Here is a 19,733-nt window from a genome sequence, read left to right as displayed (position 1 = left end):
CTAATGTGAACATGATGAGGAAATGTTTGTGTAGTTATGCTCTCTGCAAGAAGAAAGAAACTCTGTGTCTCTTGTAAATGAGACGTTGAGACTCAGTGGGACTACCTGTATAAACAAAGGTTACATAAATAAAAAAGCACAAGTTCTGCCTGTTTTAATGTATTTTAAACATGTTGAGTGCTCATAATTCTTTGTTATAGCGCTTTACCTTGATGTACATGCTACATGCTGTGCCCCCTCACTTTAATTGCTTTTTTTCCTTTTTTTTTGTGGATTGTTCCTTTTTATCGCAGTTTTGGGATTCAGCATGATGGCAGCGGTAATGACTGTGAACCCGTTGGGAAACGACCTTTCGTCATGTCTCCACAGCTCCTGTACGGCACCTCTTTGCCCAGGTGGTCACGCTGCAGTCGCCAATACATCACCCGCTTCCTAGAGTGAGTGCCTGTTTGTTCTGTATGACTATGCTGCTGGGTAACACATTTATATAGACTTGAGGATTCATGTGCCCTAAACTTTTTGGATTTCCCTGCAGTTTCCCTGTTTGCTGTAATCTGTCGCCGACATCTAGAACCATTAGCAGATCACAAAACTAAACTATCACTACATAATAAAACTTCCTGACCAAGATACACTGAAAATAAGTTTCATAACACTGTTTCAAATGACCTTTAACATTAGAGCCCTTTGGGTAATAATGGCTTTTCACAGTAGCACAGAGGAGAGGCTGTTCTTCACTGCTGAATGCTTTTATTACTGTGGCAATGTTATCTTAGAAAATAATTTCTATTGAAGAGCAATGGCCACGTCATTGTTGAACCCCTTAAGGTCAGCAGCACAGTTAATGCCGCCCACTTACTTTAGTGACTGACATTAAAAAAAGGCCCTCTAACCCACCTCTCTTCTACATATGATAGCCAGATAGTGACCCAGGACTAGTAACTGTGACTTATAACTTCATTTAAAGCTCACTGGACAGTCAGTAATTCATATGTGATGAAGTTGAGTGAAAGCCTAAATAGAGTGCTTCTTTTTCTTGAATCAAAGCTTTGTTTAAATGGATTTTGAAACAAACATTTCTGTCTGTGACTGTCTTTAGTGAGCTTTTTACATCATGTACTGATATCAGTTTTGCAATGTTCCAGTTCAACTGTGCAGCTTTTGGGCTTGTCTTGCCAATATTAACTTATACTCAGTATTATTAAATTATTGATAATAATATTTGATAAAAACGATGTATACTCAGTAGTGTAACTTTCAGTATATGGCTGTATACCCCATCATATGTTCCATCATCTGGCTACTTTTACACTACAGTCTGCCAGTGTCTCTCAGCTGTACAGACAGCTGCTGCCATCAAAGACTTGATTCTTGCTTCAGCAGCACATGTGCTGAACGTCTGAAATATTTCACCATAACTGCCCCAGTTTCTTTGCTCCGAGCATCTGGAATTCATTTAGTGGGTGTTCAGCTACTTGACAGTATCGTCTTCTTGACTCCACTGTGGGAGTTCACGGTGATATTTACACTTGTGGGAGTTTGCGGCACAAAAGCCAGTGGTTTGTGTGTTTATATGTGTTATATGTGTTTATTTGTGTGTCTGTTTCTGACAGATAGTTTAAAGTGGAAAAAAAGTCTAAAACCACTTAAAACCAGCACTTCCAGTTAGTTCAGTCAGTATGTGTTTTAATCAAAACAAACTCGCCTATATGTATTTTGCAATATTTCGACTATAGTGTGTTAGCATATATTTTAGCGTTGTGCTCAAAGCCACAATGCATTAAATCATGGTTAATGTGAGGTTTTATTTTTTCTTTCCATTTTATTCACTTGACTCTACCCATCTCACCCCATTTTTCTCTGCCACGTCTCTGCCACTGACTGAAAGACAAAGCCTCTATTGTATATATAGCTTCATTTGTCCCAGCAGGCCTCCATAGCTCGCACTGCTTCAGAGGTCTGATCTGTAGGTGTCATTTCATGTGGAAAGTGAAAGGTCACACTGAGCTGAAGACTGATATAATCACATAGATGGGCTACGTTTAAACAGAGCCTCGCTTAAATGTCCAGACTGCTGAAAGAAGCCCTAAGAAAGCTCACACATAACACAGTGGATGGATGGATGGATGGATGGATGGATATATAGATAGATAGATGGATAGATGGACTTGTAATGTACAAAGAGTATTTTTCCACAACTAGGTCCAGGTGTTGCCCTTTCACAGATTTACAGGACTTGAACTGCATTTTTATGGGGGGTGGCACCTGAGCAGAGCAAGCAGGAAGCAAGATACTTAAAACTCATTCATGTTCTCATGTGCAGTTAAGCAGGGTTATGTCTGAAAAAGTTCAAGCCTGAAGTCCATGTGTGAAAACAGCTAAATTTATTATGAATCTGGACAGACTTTGATGTAAGCTGCAACTTGACTGGTTGGTAAAGACAGAAACTCTGGAGACATCAAAGACTGAATGGAACTACTTGGTGTAATGTGACAGAGGCCACTTTTCATCTTTCTATTATGTATATGTTTTTTCTTTTCTTTTTTTCTGCTACTGCACATACATGAGATTGTTTGGCTCTATTGAGTGCTTTGAGTGCTCAGTTGGAGTAGAAAAGTATAAGTACCAGTCCATTTACCATTTAATGTCTATTAGCCAGTTCACATGCTTATTACCTTTTTGATTAAAGCATTAAAGACCAATGCAGGACAACTCTTTTGGGTTCACTAAAGCAGAACTGTTATTTTGGGTTTTCGAGTGTCTTTCCAGTATATGAATGTTGGGAAATGCAGTTTTAAATGCAGTTATTTAGCAGCTTGACCACTGATGTGGCTAAAGCTCACATTACTTAACATCACAACTTTATCTTCACAGAGATCAAAGTCCTGGTAAATTTCAATCGACAGATCCAAAGAATCAAAGTGATTCATCCGTACATCAAACAACTTTTCTCCTTGGCCGACGCTCTTAATCCAGGATGTTGATGGATTTGTCTGCTATTGTCATGATATAGAGGGGTTTTTTTAGCTGAAAAATAGGTGGTCCAACAAGCTTGACAGGAGGACTATCAATTAGCTATTTAGCGCCATCGCCAGGCTAACATAGGCCAAGTGTTCAAGCTCTATATATTTTAGTGATAGGATAATTAGAGTCTCCTAAAATGATGCATGCAGATTTGTTGGCTGCACATATATGATGTGAATCTCTCATTCTGCTCGTTGGAAACCAGTGTGAGATGATTGAGTAGATCGGCAGTTTCTGATCTACTAGGAACTTGTCTGACACCAACAGCCAGTCTTTTAAATAATCTTTCATACCCACTGAGAAGTGGCTGATGACTATATTTTGTAAGTTTATGTTATATTTATCTTTATCTATATACTTATTTCTAAAAAGCATGTCTCACACAAGGTAAGACTAGTAAGTTTTGCAAATCTCTCTTAAATACACATATAAAGATAGATATAAATATAAATTGAATCAATAAAGAAGATTTCTCTGTATATAACTGAAGGATATATCAATGCTGGCATTGTTTTCAGCCTCACAGCTGACTGAATGTCTTCTTAACTGAGCAAGTTCTAACAAACATGGCTTGCCATCATTAACAGGACGTCTGAATAAGACAAAACTGTATGTATTTCTATTCTACATGTGTAAATCTGTTCTGGTGATGCATTATTGATAATGTATCTGCCAGTGTAAGGTCAAGAGGAAGATGACCTTATTCTACATGTCATATTTTTTTCTGAGGCTCCTTCTTTGCATCACCTTCATGGGGCTCAAAATTCTTGTGTTACTGAAAACAAAATACAGGACAAAGTAAACCAAATCACTTATCTTTCTCCTCATCTTCCACTTGACACTGTGATGCCAGTAAATAATTTTTCTGTTAGAGTCTATAATTATACTTGACTGCCGTAATCACATAATTAAACACTCGCACAATGCAAATTGATTGTCAAGCTGTGGATGGAGTGGGAAAGAGAAATGCTCTTTTGAATGAAATGTCATGCAGAGAATATATGGCTGCAGTTGATTATTATATTCAGATGGGCTTTGTAGCTGTGTATCAACTGTGGTTTTCTGAAACTTTTCCGCCTTTTAATTGCAGTGCCCTCATCTAAGTTGTCATTTGTAGGTATTTGTCTATCCACTGAGTTGTGCAAGGGCTAGTGTTACTCTCACATTAAGTTTTTAAAGCTATAACTTGTTAAAATGTATACGTTCGGCATGTTGTTTCCTAAAAACAATAAATAAATGAACCCCTCTAGGTTTAGTAATAACCAATGTAGCCTTTGTTATTGTGCATTTGCTTCAGTCACCTATATAAAGAAATCAGAAAAGTTGTACTATACACCACAGCCGCTGATATTGATAAACTGTGATCATTTTGTTCTTTTCTCTAACTTCTACCTTCCTCCTCCCTCACAGCCGTGGCTGGGGCTGGTGCCTCGATGATGCCCCGGTGAAGGATAGGTTGTCTCTATCGACGGTGCTTCCTGGCGTTCTGTACAGTGCTGTCCATCAGTGTCGGCTCCAGTATGGATCAGGATCCCTGCTCTGTGATGACATGGATGTAAGATTCTCTAAAATTACACAATTAAATGATAGTCTTTGTCCCGTAATCCTTAAAAATGTTCTTATGATGTTTTTTATTAACCCCAAAACCTTAACGACTGTTCCCTGATTCATCTTCTATTCTTTCTTGACATGAGTTTCTTTTCTATGCACTATACATCCATCTTTTTCCTTGGTTTTACTGTCTTGTTTCTGACAAATTTTAAGGACATTAAATCACAATAGTGTGATTTAAAATATTACCCCACAGAAACTGACTTTGGCAATATCTTTGGCCATTCCTCAGAGCTGTCTGTCAGCTTAAATTAAACTAAGAGAGCATATAAGGAAAACATTCTCCTCTGTGCACCAATTTCTGCTTTTCTCTAACCTCATTCCTCTGAGTGCAATGGAATAACAAAATGTTAATTCCAGCCTCACAACAACCACATAAATGTGTTGATTACAGTTATAACCTTTTAATAACATACAAGGTGAAAAAAAAAATAGCCTAAAGAACTAATCTAAATGGACTAAACAGCCATTTTAAAATAACAGTGGTATCAGTCAGTTTAATATTTATTGAGTTCTTCCATGTGGCTGTTTTAATTTTGTGTCCACGACATGTACGTTGTGTACACATACATACACTACCGGTCAAAAGTTTTTGAACACCTCAATTTTTCCAGTTATTTATTGCAAATCAAGTCATTCAAGTCCAATGAATAGCTTCAAAGCTCCGAAACTTAAAAATAATTTACATTTCAGAATTATACTAAAAGGCCTTTTTCAGGGAACGCAAAATATGTTAACAATTTAAATCTGTTCTGCAGCAATGGAGGCTGATCAAGCCTTGAAAGCTGGCGCTACTAATTCCTACAGGCATTCCAACTTTTCTGGATTACTTACAAACCCCTCTGTCTGCATAAAGGCAGTGTGGCAGCACACCGTGGTACCATACCCTCAGGAGCATCAGTTGAATAGTATTGTACTGCAGAAAGTAGTGTGTTGCTACAAAAAGAAGAGAAGACTGAATCTAACATAGTGTGTCGCTGATAGTGGATAGACAAGTCTGTTTGTACCTGACCTGACCTTTTGTTTTGGTTTCCTTGCTTCTTAAGTCATTTAACACTGACCTATGAATCATTCAAGCATAAAAAGGCCGAACCAGTGTTGTCTGTGCATAACAGACAACCTAACAGAGAACTTGGTATATCACTGCATGATGTCCAGTGGGGCTTTAAAAGGATTTGCAGAAACTGGACTATTGGAGGAGAAAAAAATGAAGTGGAAGGCCTAAAAAAAAACAGTAGATGAACAGTAGATGAACAATGTAGTCTTGTTCTTGAGACATGGGAACAAATTCACAAAATACCTGACACAGGACCTGAGAAATGCATCTGGCTCTTGAATTGATCCATCTACTGTTCACTGAAGCCTCACCAGAAATGGTCTCAGTGGAAGGGAGGCTGTCAAGAAGCCATTCATAAGGAGGGGAAACTGGGAGACGAGGCTGAGGTATGCTAATTATAAAGGACCTGGACTGAAAATCAATGGCTTGAGCTTTTTGTACTTTGCTTCTGTTTTTTGAACATTTAATTTAGAACCACAGCAAGTGCTGTATTTTTCAATTTCATTAACACCGGTAAAGCCTTTGGTAAGGATAATTAATACATTTATGCTTTTATTTAGTCAGGGAACACATGAAGACACAATAGTGGAATGACATGCAGCAAATGATCCAGCCAGCAGGGAAGTCTTGCTCCTTTGGGCATTTGTGTGTCCTGCACTCTTCTCATTGTTTCCCTCCAACCTTTTTTGACAAAGAGGGAAAAAAAACAACTCTTCATGGGGAGATTTTTTTGTGCAAAATATATGTGAATTTAATTGAGTCCCCTCTTTTTTCAAAGCTCAGAGTACTTCAAAGTTTAGCAAGGCTGCTGTTCTTTATGTCTGGGAGCACATATAAATAAATCATATACAGCCTCAAGCAACAGGGTCTTGAAAAGACTGGACATATGAGGACCACACACATGCATTTTCTTTATACGAACAATGCAGGAGCAGTAAAGTGTGTGGATTTTACAAGCGCCATCCTGACTGGAAAAACGACTGTGGGAGGCCTAGACATTTACAACACCTACAGCCTACTGTTATGAAAATTCGACAAATCCCATTTCTTTTTTTACAGCTTGTTTACACTGCTCTTGGAGTTCCCTGAGTTTTCTTGTAATCACATGCATTTATGTTAACACTGACAGACTTTTCATGGAATGACTGCTGTTTATAAAATGGTATATTTAGAGGAATCTGGGGCCACCTAACGCGTGAAATGGTCTGTTTTTAAATATTAAATTCACGCTTGTTTATTATACAATATCAACACACACAAAAATGCACAATATTTGTCACTTGCACTTGAGTTTGAGTTAAATGTTTCCTTAAAAAATGTTTTAGTTGTGCGTTGCAAATCAAACCTGTTCTGGCATCACACATTTGAGGTTTTGGGTTTTTAGACCTTTCAAAGTAGTACGGGTCATTCTCAAGGAAGTCTCAATTGCTTCGAGATAAATACATATACATACATATACATTACATACATTGCTCGATTCAGACAGATTGAATAATTTGAGAGGTTGTTGGGGGTTTTTTTTGTATTGTCTCTCTGCGTTTTTTGTATAACATTGCATGCTGAAAGCTAAACGTGGCTAAGTCCAGGATTCTAATCCAGGTTGTATTTTTGAAAGCGCAAGTCTTTCAAATTTCATCCATTAAGGGATTATCAGTCGCCATCACTTTTCCATTTCTCTTAGAAGTTTATCTCTGTGTTGAGAATTAATTATACATGCCTTTGTTAGTCTTTCCTTGGTTTTAACTGTGACTTAACTAGGTAAGAACCTGAGTGTTTCAGAAGCTGAATGCTCATGTTGTCCACATATTCATCACAAATGTCAAGAGATGCAAAACGAAAAGGGTCAAGACAGTTGGACCAATCAGTCGGGGACCTCCTAGATATGTTTGACCTTTTGGTGTGTTATCAGCTATAAATTTCTACCTCTGTAGGTCTTTGGATTGATTATTTGTGCAAATGCAGGTCAGAGTTCCTTTCACACTGTCAATCAGAGCATACAGCATGACCAGCATTACAGAAGAGTTAATAATTCTGGGGAATACACTCACTTGTCAGAGGCTGGCTGTGAAGCTGAGCATGTTTGTACAGGAAATATGATGCTGTCGCTGTAGGGGATGTTCAGCTTAGCTGAAATCAGGGTTGATCAGCCAGATATTTCTAAGGCTCATTGATTTTTATATCTGATCAACATTGGAGTTCTGAGGATTGCTTGGCCGAGCCGCCTGATTAAGAGCTCTTAGTTTTTGGACCAGGCAAACAAACATATTTTAATAAGTCAATTATAGTTTTGTTTTTTGGGGGTTTTTTTAGACAAAGTCAGGACATGGACATCAGGTTAACTCTCAGTAATGGTATTGTAAATTTGTAACTTAAAAAAATAAATTAAATACATATTTCATAAAAAGTATTTTTTTTAAAACCATTAAAGTCATTCAGAAGTGTATGATGCATAGTGGATGACAGAGTGAAATAATAGAAATCCGTTCATAGTGTTATCACATTTCATATAAGGCACTGTGGTGCATTTCTAGAAGAAGTCGATATCAGACATCCCTGCTGGATAGCTGCAGCCGGTAATCCTTATCTGATCTGCCATGTCTGAAGAGAGGACACGTCTTATCACTCAGAGCAAGAGCAAACATTAGGCTTTATGAGTGGCTGTAGGCGTCATCTATCGTTATTAATAATATTATTTTGAACTACAGTTAAAAATATGGATATTTGGCATATAAGATAAGATGCTAGCAACTCCAGTTACTCATAGAAGAGCATCAAACACGTATTATCTGCAAGGCAATATGAAAATTAATCAACATTCTTACATGCAACATTTTCAGTAAAATGCAATAGTTATGCCTGTCCACTATTTTTATACAGTATATACTTCTGTGATGTACTCTAAAAATATATGAAAAGCCAGCAAAAAAAGTGCTGTTGGTGTGAGATATTAATCTTTATTTGCTCTTCCAGAATGTATGCAGCACTCTGTGGTGCACTGTGGGAAAAACCTGCCACTCAAAGCTGGATGGGGCTGTGGATGGAACAAGTTGTGGGGAGGACAAAGTGAGTTTTTCCTCTCGTGACCGTGACAGGAAGATCGTCGTGATGAGACTGCTTATATTGGTGTTGACAACTATCAGTTTTTTATATCTAGGACGAAGAGTTTTGTATCTGGGGAGTCTTTTCTGTTTGCAGTATTGATTTGTATCTTTGTTTGACTGAGAATATTGGAGTCAACATATGGAAACAGGACAGTGTGATTGCTGAAGCATCCTTAGAAAGTCAACCCCCCTTCCTGCAAATAGTTGTTTAAATTTCTATTCCTCAAAGAAAGGAGTGTAATAGCTATACCCGTGAGTTTTTTTACTGACACATCTTGTGTCATATTCAATGTAGTAAATAACACTAAATCAATGGAGCAAGAGTACTCCCACTTTTCCATCATCCGCATTACTTAGAAGACAAAATACACAAGAGAAAAATCTAAATGTTGAGTTCAAACTGTCTTATGATCTTACCAGAACAAAACAATGGAACTCTTTCTTTTCTGCTCATGTATTTAATGATGAAACTTTTGTGTCCTTTGTCATTAGTGGTGCTTTGGTGGGCAGTGCGTTGCAGTTGGATATTACCCTGAGATTATAAATGGCGGCTGGGCGTCCTGGAGCCCGTGGTCAGCCTGTTCGAGGACCTGTGGTGTTGGTGTCCAGAGCGCTGAAAGAGAGTGTGATAACCCAGTGTAAGACTCCTAGATATTTATTTAGTGCATGCAGTCCTGATATTTTCCTTTTTTGTAGAAGAAAAGAACACAAACACTGATCCTTTGATTAAATTTAAAGTAAGCTGTAGGTGTTTATATGCCGCACGGCTATAACACAGCTCTTGCCTGAACGTCTTCCTCCTATTCTTTCTTCGAATTTTCCTGCCAACAAAAGCAAAAATGCCCCAAAAAATACTATTTAAAAAAAATTACATCATGTTTTTATTAGTAGAGTCTTGTAAAACAGAGTGCTGCTTGTTTTTACCAAGAAGACACACTTTCAGACAGTAATGAGTAAAATGAAGAGAGCAACCGATTCTGAGCAAAAAATAAAATGATAACAAAAAAACCACCACAGTGTAATTTGATTGATGTGTAAATAATGAAAGTAGCAGCAATAATTCATACATTTTCATTCTCCTGTAGCCTTCTGTGGATTAATTTGGAATAAAAGAGTCCAAATAATGCATCATACTGGATATATGTGCAAAATAAAATATTATATATTTGCTGTGGTGTATTGCAACTGCCTTTATTGTTAGGGTGTATTTGTTTGGTTATGTTATTTATCACTATTGTGCGTTATTCAGTTTTGTTTTCTTAACTTGTTAGTGATTTTTTTTTTTAAAAACTCTGTCTAACATTGTGCACACAGATGTGTTTAAATTGTCGCTCAGATGCCTGACACCATTTTCAGTAGTTACTTTAGATTAATTGAGGTCATACATTATATCTGGTTATGCTACACAGTAATAAAACAATAATCCTTATTCCAAATGCTGACTTTGAACAAAAAAGAAAAAAAATAAACAAGAAAATTTTACTTTAATTAGTTATATTAACATTAAAAGGAAATTTTCATGTTAATGGTATTAAACGTTAGGACTCAGTGTGTGGACACCTGCTGTGTAAGTCTGTAACTGTTGTTTGCCACCTGACTCAGGTGTACATTGCGTACATTTACAACAATGAGCCTCATCAGTCAGATCTCTGTGTCAGTAATACTTAACAGCTGTAACTAATTACTGAAGTTATACTGTTGCCATATGGCTAAGTGCACACATAGAGGTAACCTTGCGTAGCTGCAGTAAACCTGGATGGCATTCTGGTGAGGATGAGCTCGTACAGGCAGATCTGTGTGTGACTCTGCAGAGTAAACACTACTTCTGAACTCTGTGAAGTGTTTTAAGGATCCGTGTCGACACCGAAATGTAGAAAAGTCTTGATGTTAAGGCTTTGAGCTCTTATTTGACCTGAGATGGGTTTGGGCAGTGAGACAGAGTGAAACTGAAGGTGAAGGCATGTGACTTTTCAACCCTACACATAAGAAGAGCACCCACACAGGCTTTACCAAAGATTAGTTCTGTATAAGTAGGAAAAATACATGGTGGAGCGATTTTGTTTTTTTTCTTTGTAAAAGTAAAAAATGTTTTTGAACTCAAATAAAATATAATAATCACAAATCATAAGCAGGCACCTTTCTTATATTACATTGTTCTAATATGTGTATTTATTGTAGTTTTGCATTTATAGCTTATTACAGATTTATGTAATTGAATCTTCTAAATCCTGTTTTTGCACTGCAGATGTAAAAGCTCTCTACGTGCAGCAGATCAGTTTCATGCTCTATAGTGGATCTGTGTTAAGCTGCGTAATTTCTTTTAAATATATAAATGAATATGGAATTGTGGAATTGAAAATCCAATAACTGGAACATGTCAACAGGATGTCAGCAAATGTTGTAATGTCAGCAAAGGATGATGTCATGTAATATTCCGATAGATGATAAACGTGATTAACTGCAGAACCCCGACCCCACTTAGAGTAGTTTCATTGCAATCAAAGATTTAAACATGCAATGTTTTTGCCATTCACCAAAACTGAGAAAAGTATTTGAAGCTCTGCTAAAGCCTGACAGTGAAAATGCAAATAAGTGCAGCTTGAAAGGGTATATTCTGTACATTTGACTGCTTGTTTCATAAAATTGGACAGGCGAAGATCTTAGGGTGATTAGATAAAAGTATAAACTTCCTTTTTATGCCGCCAACCCATAATTGTTATTCACATGTTTATGTGGCCTATTCTAATACATCTGTATAGGCTTTTGTAATGTCTAAATTTACCTGCTGCTTGCCTACTGGTTCTGTGCTTCAGAGAAAAATGCTTCCTATGCTTGTTCAAAATAAAGTACAAAAGCATTCAAATAACATTGTTCCCTGTTCTGTAGTCCTAGGTACAGAGGGAAGTATTGTCTGGGAGAGCGACAGAGGTACAAGATCTGTAACACTGCACCTTGTCTTCATCACCTGCCCACGTTCAGGGACATCCAGTGTAGTCACTTCAACAGTCAGCCATACAAGGGCAAGTTCTACAAGTGGGAGGCAGTCATCAACACGGGTGAGCAGATTAAATTTAAGTCAGCCGCTGTTGCTTCTGTTTTTTAAATTTCCATTTTCATGCCAACGCTTTGTTACCGCTTCTCTCTCTGAAAACAGTGAACCCCTGTGAGCTGCACTGCCGTCCACTGAATGAAAACTTTTCTGAGAAGATGCGCGATGCTGTCATTGATGGGACACCTTGTTATGAAGGCAACAAAAAGCGAGATATATGCATCAACAGCATTTGTAAGGTAATAAAACAGTACATGGCATTCCACATATACTATCCTCAGGTTTGAAGGTGTTTCCTCTCTTAACTGACAGAACTTTGTATTGATTGATGGGGGTGTTTTTTCTTCTGTTGCATTTATGCTTTGTCGCTCATGCAGTAAACTGACTTGGCGCTCGTCTTGTGTTCTCTGCTGGCGAATTTTGTACATTTGACATTCTGGGTGACAATAAGCATGCTGATTAAAAAAAAATAGAAAAAGAAAGAAGGGAAGACGGGGAAAAAAATCTGGAGGCTGTTATCTTAAGATAGCAGCCTGTTCTTGCCTATCGCCCTGGGCTAAAATGCCAGTCATTGAAACAGACACTATTTGGGTACCGAGTGGACAGCAGTCTCTGACTCTGGGTATCTGACTTCATGACATTTTGTGACATTTTTGTCACACACCCACACGCTCTTTGTCTAAGATGGCCCGTTTGTGGTTTTCGATTCCAAAATTTGATTCTCCGTAACATAAAAAGCAAGTATTAATCACATGTGTAATCTAGGAACACAACAGGAAGCATGTTCCCATCCTAAGTTTGGTCAAATAATTAAATAAAAAATAAGTACATACCTTTTTTCAAGTATTGTATATAAATGCAACTTTGAGGTACTCAGTTTTCTGCTGATTTCGACTCTTTCAGTAGAATTATTGTGCTATTAATGTCTATTTATTTGCTATTTTGCCTAGCTTTAACTTTAGAATAAAACAGAATTGAATAGCCTTCTGCCATTGCATGTACATAATTAAGAAATATATTGAAATGCACAGTTTAAATGAGTTTATTGATTTGGCAGCTAAATCCATAAGATAGGTAGCAAGATATTGATGTAGTTAAACATCAGTGCATATATGATTTATTATATTATACAGATGCAATTCTGCATAATGCATGCTTAAAAATAGGGATGTTTTCTTGCTATTGTGTTTGCACTTTTACCAAAGTCAAATTTTGTTTACAAGGACTTAAGTAAAAGAAGCACTTTTACTGGGTTTGCTCGATTGCTGCCTTTTGTTTATCTGGATTACATGTTGTGCCTTCATTTGCACCATGCAAGAGTACAGTATCCAGCAAACCCAACCTAAAAAGTAAATAAATAAATAGTACACTATAATATTAAGGATTACTTTGAGCTTCATTTACATCATCTGCCCTCTCCAAACAAGTCAAAGGTACATGACTGCTGTTTTTCTGGCTTTTAGAAAGCGATGTACACAGGAACTACCACTGTTCAAAGGGTTACCAAGTCACATTTGCTACATAATGTCCGTTATCGTGATACTGATCATTCTTGTGGCATGTTTCTAACAGAATATAGGCTGTGATTACGTGATTGACTCCACTGCTGTAGAGGATCGCTGTGGAGTGTGCAATGGTAACGGCTCCACCTGTACAACTGTGAGGAAAACATTTGAAGAGAGTGAAGGGCTGGGTATGTTGTTTTCTTTTCTGTTTTTTACATTAACCCTACTCACAAAAGTTATTTTGACATATCACAAAGATCTGTACAAAGATCTGTACAAAGAACAGATATAAGAAATCAAAAGGGATGATGGGTAAACTGAGTTGAGCTGTTTCTGTTTCAGAGTTCAGGATTTATTTGTTGTTGTCTTAACATATTATTTCACAAAATCTCTGCTGTGGGAAAAAAAACACATTATAACCTCCCAAAATAGTATGTTTTTTACAGTTGTAACATTTTTGAATGTCTTTTTTGTGGATACATCATTTAAAACACCTGGAAGATTTCCAGGTATAAATTCTGACTTACACATTTGTTACAGTGACTGAAAACAAATTTGGAACCATAGGTCACTATTTTACAACTTAACTCCCTTTTTTCCTCTTTTCTAAATGCCCTTACGTTAGCCTAATACACACTAAGTTTTTGTTTTTTCTCCACCATAATCTGCACTTTTTGTTCACCACGTATCAGAATACTTGTATTTCTATTTCACAAAGTTTGGTCTTTCACTAAAATTTCACATCTTTTTAGGCTATGTAGACATTGGACTGATCCCAGAGGGAGCCTGGGACATTCACATTGAGGAGTTGGGTGAAGCTAGAAATTTCTTGGCACTCCGAAGTGACAATCCCAGCAAGTATTTCCTGAATGGTGGCTGGACGATCCAGTGGAATGGAGAATACAAAGCAGCTGGAACAGTATTCACCTACGAGAGGACCGGACAGCTTGAAAACCTGACGTCTCCAGGGCCCACTACAGAGCTTCTGTGGATTCAGGTATGAGTAGACCCACGGTTTTAAATGCATTATCCCTTTCTAAGTGATAGAGAAAGACTCTCTTTATTCCCATATGAAAAGGCTGGAAAACAAAGTCCTTTGCATTTTGATTACTTTCATTAAGACAAAAAAATGGTTTCAGCAGCATTGGTGGTTTTTAAGAGTAACTATCATGTTTAAAACTTTTAAACCCAAGTCTTTAGACTGCATACAGTTCTGCTCCAAATAAGCAAATGTAGTAACTATAATAATTTTTGTTGACACTGGAAATAGTCTATAGCTGTGCAAATAAGAGATGGTGAGGGAAGTAAAATTTCACCACTCCGCATAACTATTTTCGATTCTACCTTGCACCTCACTTTCTGTTGCCATGAAACGTTTCTTATTTCTCCTCTCGTGTGTTACAGCTTCTCTTTCAGGAGGCCAATCCAGGAGTGAGGTACGAGTACACCATCAGTCAAAATGTCTCAGAAAAGAACAACACCCCGCTGTCAGTTTTCTACTGGAAATACGGTTCGTGGACTGAATGCAGCGTTACTTGCGGAACAGGTAAGAGAAACAGCTTTGCTATACAGAAGTGGGCAGACGTACGGGGAGTGAGAGAGATTATGGCAGAAAATGTGCCACATGCAACTATTTTTTGCATGTGGAGGAATGGAGACCGTTTTGATGATGATGGTGGAGCGTACTGTTCAAAATCTCCCATAGGCGTTTAATGATTTGAAGACCAGTGAAATCAATGATTGACATTCATCTTCAGAGTCATTAAACCCATGACTGAGCTCTCATGGAGAAAGTGTTTCTTCACAGGATAAAAGTGGTTGTTCAGAACAGTTTTGTAATGATTTACAGATATTCTGCTCTAGCCAGCGAAGCAGAGCTACTACATCAGCCCAATATAGGGGTCAAACATGAGGTGACTTTAATTTGTCACAAGACAGTCACCTTGATCTGACTCTAAATCAGAATAATAGTTTCTGAGAAACAACAAAAGAATGAAGAATGATGAAGAAGCATTTATGCTGTTGCTTCACACATTTCAAATAGAAAAATCTTGTTACGATTAAAGAGGCCAGTTTGATCAGTTGTTTGCCATCCTGTTATCTCTTTTGCCTCTTATCGCTTTCCACTCTCCCGTGTGGCCCTGGTGGATGGACCCCCTCCCAGAGCCTTGCCCTGCAGTTTATTTCGCCTTCTTAATTTCTTCTCACATCTGCTCATAGGGGATAGTTGAGTTTCTTCCTTTTGTACTGTAATGGCTTCATTTTTCGGTTCAGAGTTTCACAAGGTTGTCGAATTGTCGCGTAATGAATCAAACTCATTTTGCAGGTTACAAAGACGAGACATACAGAAGATTACGGTGGAGGTGGAGACTTTTTTTTTGTCAGGCTTGTGTAAACCCACTCTGGATTTATGCATTTCCCAATGTGTGGGAAGTTTCATAAAGAAGGAAGAAATGCCTTTCTGACAAGTCCTTTCATCCCTTTTACATATACTCGTGGACAGCTTGACCGAGTGATTCTTTTAGATTTGACACTGATTTTCTAGATTACTCAACTTTTAAAGCTTGTCGTAGCACTGAAGCTGTACTTTTATGTATCCAAGAATAGACTGATGGAGTCGGTGGGGCTTTAGGACTTTAAGTGCCCAGTTGGATGCTGTATAGCAGCGGTCCCCAACCTTTTTTGCGCGACGAACCGGTTTAATGTCAATCAATCAACCAATCAATCTTTATTTATAAAGCACTTTTCATACAAAACAAACTGTAGCACAAAGTGCTTTACATGGTTAAAAGCAGCCCACCCCACCCCACCCTCCCACTCATTCCCCGCACTCTCATTAACAGAAACGGTCATGGATACACCCCCCCCCACCCCCCCACCACACACACACACACACACACACACACATATACACACACACACACACATATACACACACACACACTTAAAAAGTAAAATTGGGCTGGGTACGCATTAGCCAAGTGAGGAAACACTATCACAGGGAGCCGTCTGCACCGGGAGCCGGTCACAGACCGCAGCCTCCAGGCTGGGCACACAGCAGGAGGGCGGCAAAGAAGCCCCCCAGCCAGGCTGAGAGGATCCACAGAGCCCCAGCAGCCACGGTCGATCACAGCCCCGGTGCAGAGAGCCCCCTCCGAGGAAACAGACAATATTTCCACGGACTGGCCTTTAAGGTGACGCGGATAAATACAATAAAATAAAGTGATACGACCAAGACAAAAACTGTGGTATGTTGCAAATATAATAATAAACGGGAATTCACTGTGTAATTGTGTAACTTTATTAGCAGTAGAGTAACATCCTCCTCTCTGCCCCTTAATGCTCTCTGGTCGCTATGGTAACGCGTAAATATTTCTTTCAAAATAAGACACACAACTACACACGGGAAAAGACCCAGGGAATCCGAGCTAACAGTAAAAACCCTGAAAAGCAAAAATTTCACACCTGAACCTCAAGTTTCGCGGCCTGGTACCAAACGACTTACGGACCGGTACCGGTCTGTGTCCCGGGGGTTGGGGACCGATGCTGTATAGCATAACATTTGATCAGCAAATGTCACTTGTCAGTTGTTTGTCACCATGGTGGCGTGGTTGTTGGCAATATTACCTCACAGCAGTCAGGTCCTGTGTTTGAATCCACCGTTTGGCTGCAACCTTTCTGTGTGGACTCTTCATGTCTGTGTGGGTTCTCTCTGCATAATCGGGTTTCCTCCCACAGTCCACAGACATCCAGGTAGTTGGGTTTAGGTTGATTGGTGATTCCCCACTGCCGTCAGTGGGAATGTGGGCATGAAAGGTTTACTGTTGTCTTAAGTGTAATTTTTTGTTGTTGTTTTAAAGTCACTACATAGTTAGCATCAGTCTGCCTCTGGTTTTGGATGATCTGGTAACAAGATTGAAATTCACAGTGGTTAGTGTTAGATTGTAACATAAAGATTAAAGCTGGGAGATTTTTCTCCTCTGCTTCGATACCAGGTCTACAGTTTCTATGTTTACTTTTTTGTGTGTTTTCAGGATTGCATCTTTGGTATTTTTTTATGTGGTTTACTTCTTTATTCTTTATTTATGTAACTCTTTATTTGTCATAAAGCTCTTTAAATGTTGTTTTAAATATGGTAAAAATGACTCTGTCCCTTCTGACTTCTGTTTCTGGAAAACACCAGTGTATGTTTTCTTTTTCAATAAGATAAAAGGAAATGAAAATACGTAATTGAATGGTGTTCAGAAATGCAAGAAGTTGAAATCCACTTTAAACAGCCAAATGGCTATAACAAGCTTCTGCAACCCCTAATCGTTAGCTAAAGCTTGTCCAATTTTGCCAAGTAAGCTCAGTGTTTAGATATTTCTTTCCTCTTCTTTTTTCAGGCTTTTATTTTATTAGACATCATTTATCTGTATAACTTGGAAATCTGTATTAACCTCCCAAATAGGGGTGTTGTTTTGAGCTTGAAGATCAGTCAGAGCCTTTTCAATGAGAATAAAACTAAATCAGTGAAACTGTTGTTCTGTTCTCGGAGACAAATGAGAAATAAGATTTGACTTTGCTTTGAAATGCATTTTCAAGAGTGATGGCCTTGGATGAATTTAATCATGCCAATGCTTGTAACAATAACAAGCTTCACCGAGTGTCTTTCATTACTGCCTTTGTTGATCCTTTCATAAATATCACTTTACAACCACCAGCGAGGAAATTCCTATTGAGCCTCGCTTCAAGTAAAAACTGCACACAAACCACATTGTGTTCCTTTACTAAAGCATTGATAATGCTTTATTGTTTAGTCCTTTTTTTCTTTTTAAATAGGACAATTTTTTATAGCGTGGTGACTCAGTGAAAAATCTCACCACTATACAGGAAAAAAGTCTGAGCTTCACGATATAACAGCACTCTTCTTAATGTGGTGCTTCCATGTTTTCCTTGTGTTTGTTGACCATTTCTTCCCAGAGTTCAGATCGCTCCTGGCTTTAAAACATGATTCATTTTCCATTAGAGATATTTGGATGCCACTCAGTTTCTTACTCCTGATCACCAAAGCTGAAACATCTGCATATGTTGGTGGAAATCATTTTACTGAGTGGGCTGTCTAGACTTAGTGGGATTCAGAGATTTGGAAGTGAAAGGCTTAATTCTGAAAATGCCATAAGGGCTGCAGCAGCAGAAGTACAGAAGAGCTAATACAGTAACCTCACCTGCTTTAGTATTCGTTAGTTAGTACACAATAACAAGACAGTATAATGGTATATCTAGCTGGAGATTCTTTATCTTCCCTGGGTGTCCCTGTTTTACCCACATTCAGAAGCTTCTCGGTGTACCAAGAATTCATGATAAGAGAAGATTATTTGTCCAAGTAGTGTTTAAATTTAGCCACAAACATCATGTCATCAATATGGGGTGTTTCTCTGTATTTTTTCCCCCCCATATCATTTCTTTTCTTCTTTCTGTCTCCGTGCGGCTTCCAATCTCACATAGCTGTCATGACCCTTAAGACGTATCTTTGAAGGTGTAAATTAGCTATCAAATGTGCATTGTGGCCCTCAGCAGGATCAGAGCAGAGGGCGCTGTGAGCCGAGGGTTGTCTTCTGCTTCGACAGGATGAAAGTCCCCTAAGGAGAGTGAGAGGAATGATGGAGAGCGCTATCGCATGAGATAAACCTGTTGTCAGCCTATTAGGTACAGTTTGTGCAATGCTGTTTGAAACATAAAGACTCACCATCCGTATATGCACACCACGATTCTGTTGATATCTTTTCTTGTAGTGTAACTATTTAGGGTCAGGCGGCTAAAATTAACAAGCAACAAATTTGTAAAATATTGGATGAGAAGAGCTACATGACACAGGCTTTGAGAAGCTTTGAGAATTTGGTCGATTTTTCGTTATATTTTTTACATGTGAAAGCAAAGGTATCACTGGAACAGGAGCAGTTTGCATAGATGGTACTCAGCATAATGTTAAAATTCAACAGGACTGTTCAAACATTTAACACTTAATCAGAATCCTTTCACGTTTAAACATGCACATATTTCAAACACTCTGCCTACAGAGATTTTTAAAAAATGGCTTTAAAATTTTCTATATATCGCTTAAATAAAGGCAAACCTATCATCATTAAAATGTTTTTTAAATTTTTGTCACTGTTTTCTCTTTCTTCTTAACTCATCTTGAGTCACTATTTTTATTTACCTTGTTTTAATCATTGCCATTAAATTACTTTTACTAGTGTGTTTGTTTATAGATCTGTTATTGGTTGTCTGTATGTTTGAAATAGAATGATAGCTCTTAACTGCCTAACCACAGGCATATGGATTTAGATCAAAGTTTTTTTTGTTTGTTTTTATATTAGTCACAAAAATGCAGGTTCTTGGTTTAT

At 38.1% G+C, this 19,733-nt stretch overlaps 1 protein-coding gene across 1 annotated transcript in view; it reads left to right on the top strand.

The window, feature by feature from the left end:
* The window catches only part of LOC134626418 (A disintegrin and metalloproteinase with thrombospondin motifs 7), a 75,032-nt gene that overhangs the window by 26,004 nt on the left and 29,295 nt on the right, over nt 1-19,733 (top strand). The window contains exons 8-16 of the mRNA XM_063472232.1: nt 294-437; nt 4,435-4,579; nt 8,663-8,755; nt 9,286-9,431; nt 11,680-11,849; nt 11,948-12,081; nt 13,415-13,535; nt 14,100-14,344; nt 14,752-14,893. Of these exons, the coding sequence (XP_063328302.1) occupies nt 294-437; nt 4,435-4,579; nt 8,663-8,755; nt 9,286-9,431; nt 11,680-11,849; nt 11,948-12,081; nt 13,415-13,535; nt 14,100-14,344; nt 14,752-14,893 (1,340 nt within the window). The remainder of the gene's footprint in view (nt 1-293; nt 438-4,434; nt 4,580-8,662; nt 8,756-9,285; nt 9,432-11,679; nt 11,850-11,947; nt 12,082-13,414; nt 13,536-14,099; nt 14,345-14,751; nt 14,894-19,733) is intronic.

The sequence above is a fragment of the Pelmatolapia mariae genome, linkage group LG1, assembly GCF_036321145.2.
Source record: "Pelmatolapia mariae isolate MD_Pm_ZW linkage group LG1, Pm_UMD_F_2, whole genome shotgun sequence".
Lineage (NCBI taxonomy): Eukaryota > Metazoa > Chordata > Actinopteri > Cichliformes > Cichlidae > Pelmatolapia > Pelmatolapia mariae.
This window is presented reverse-complemented; position numbering and strand designations above follow the sequence as displayed.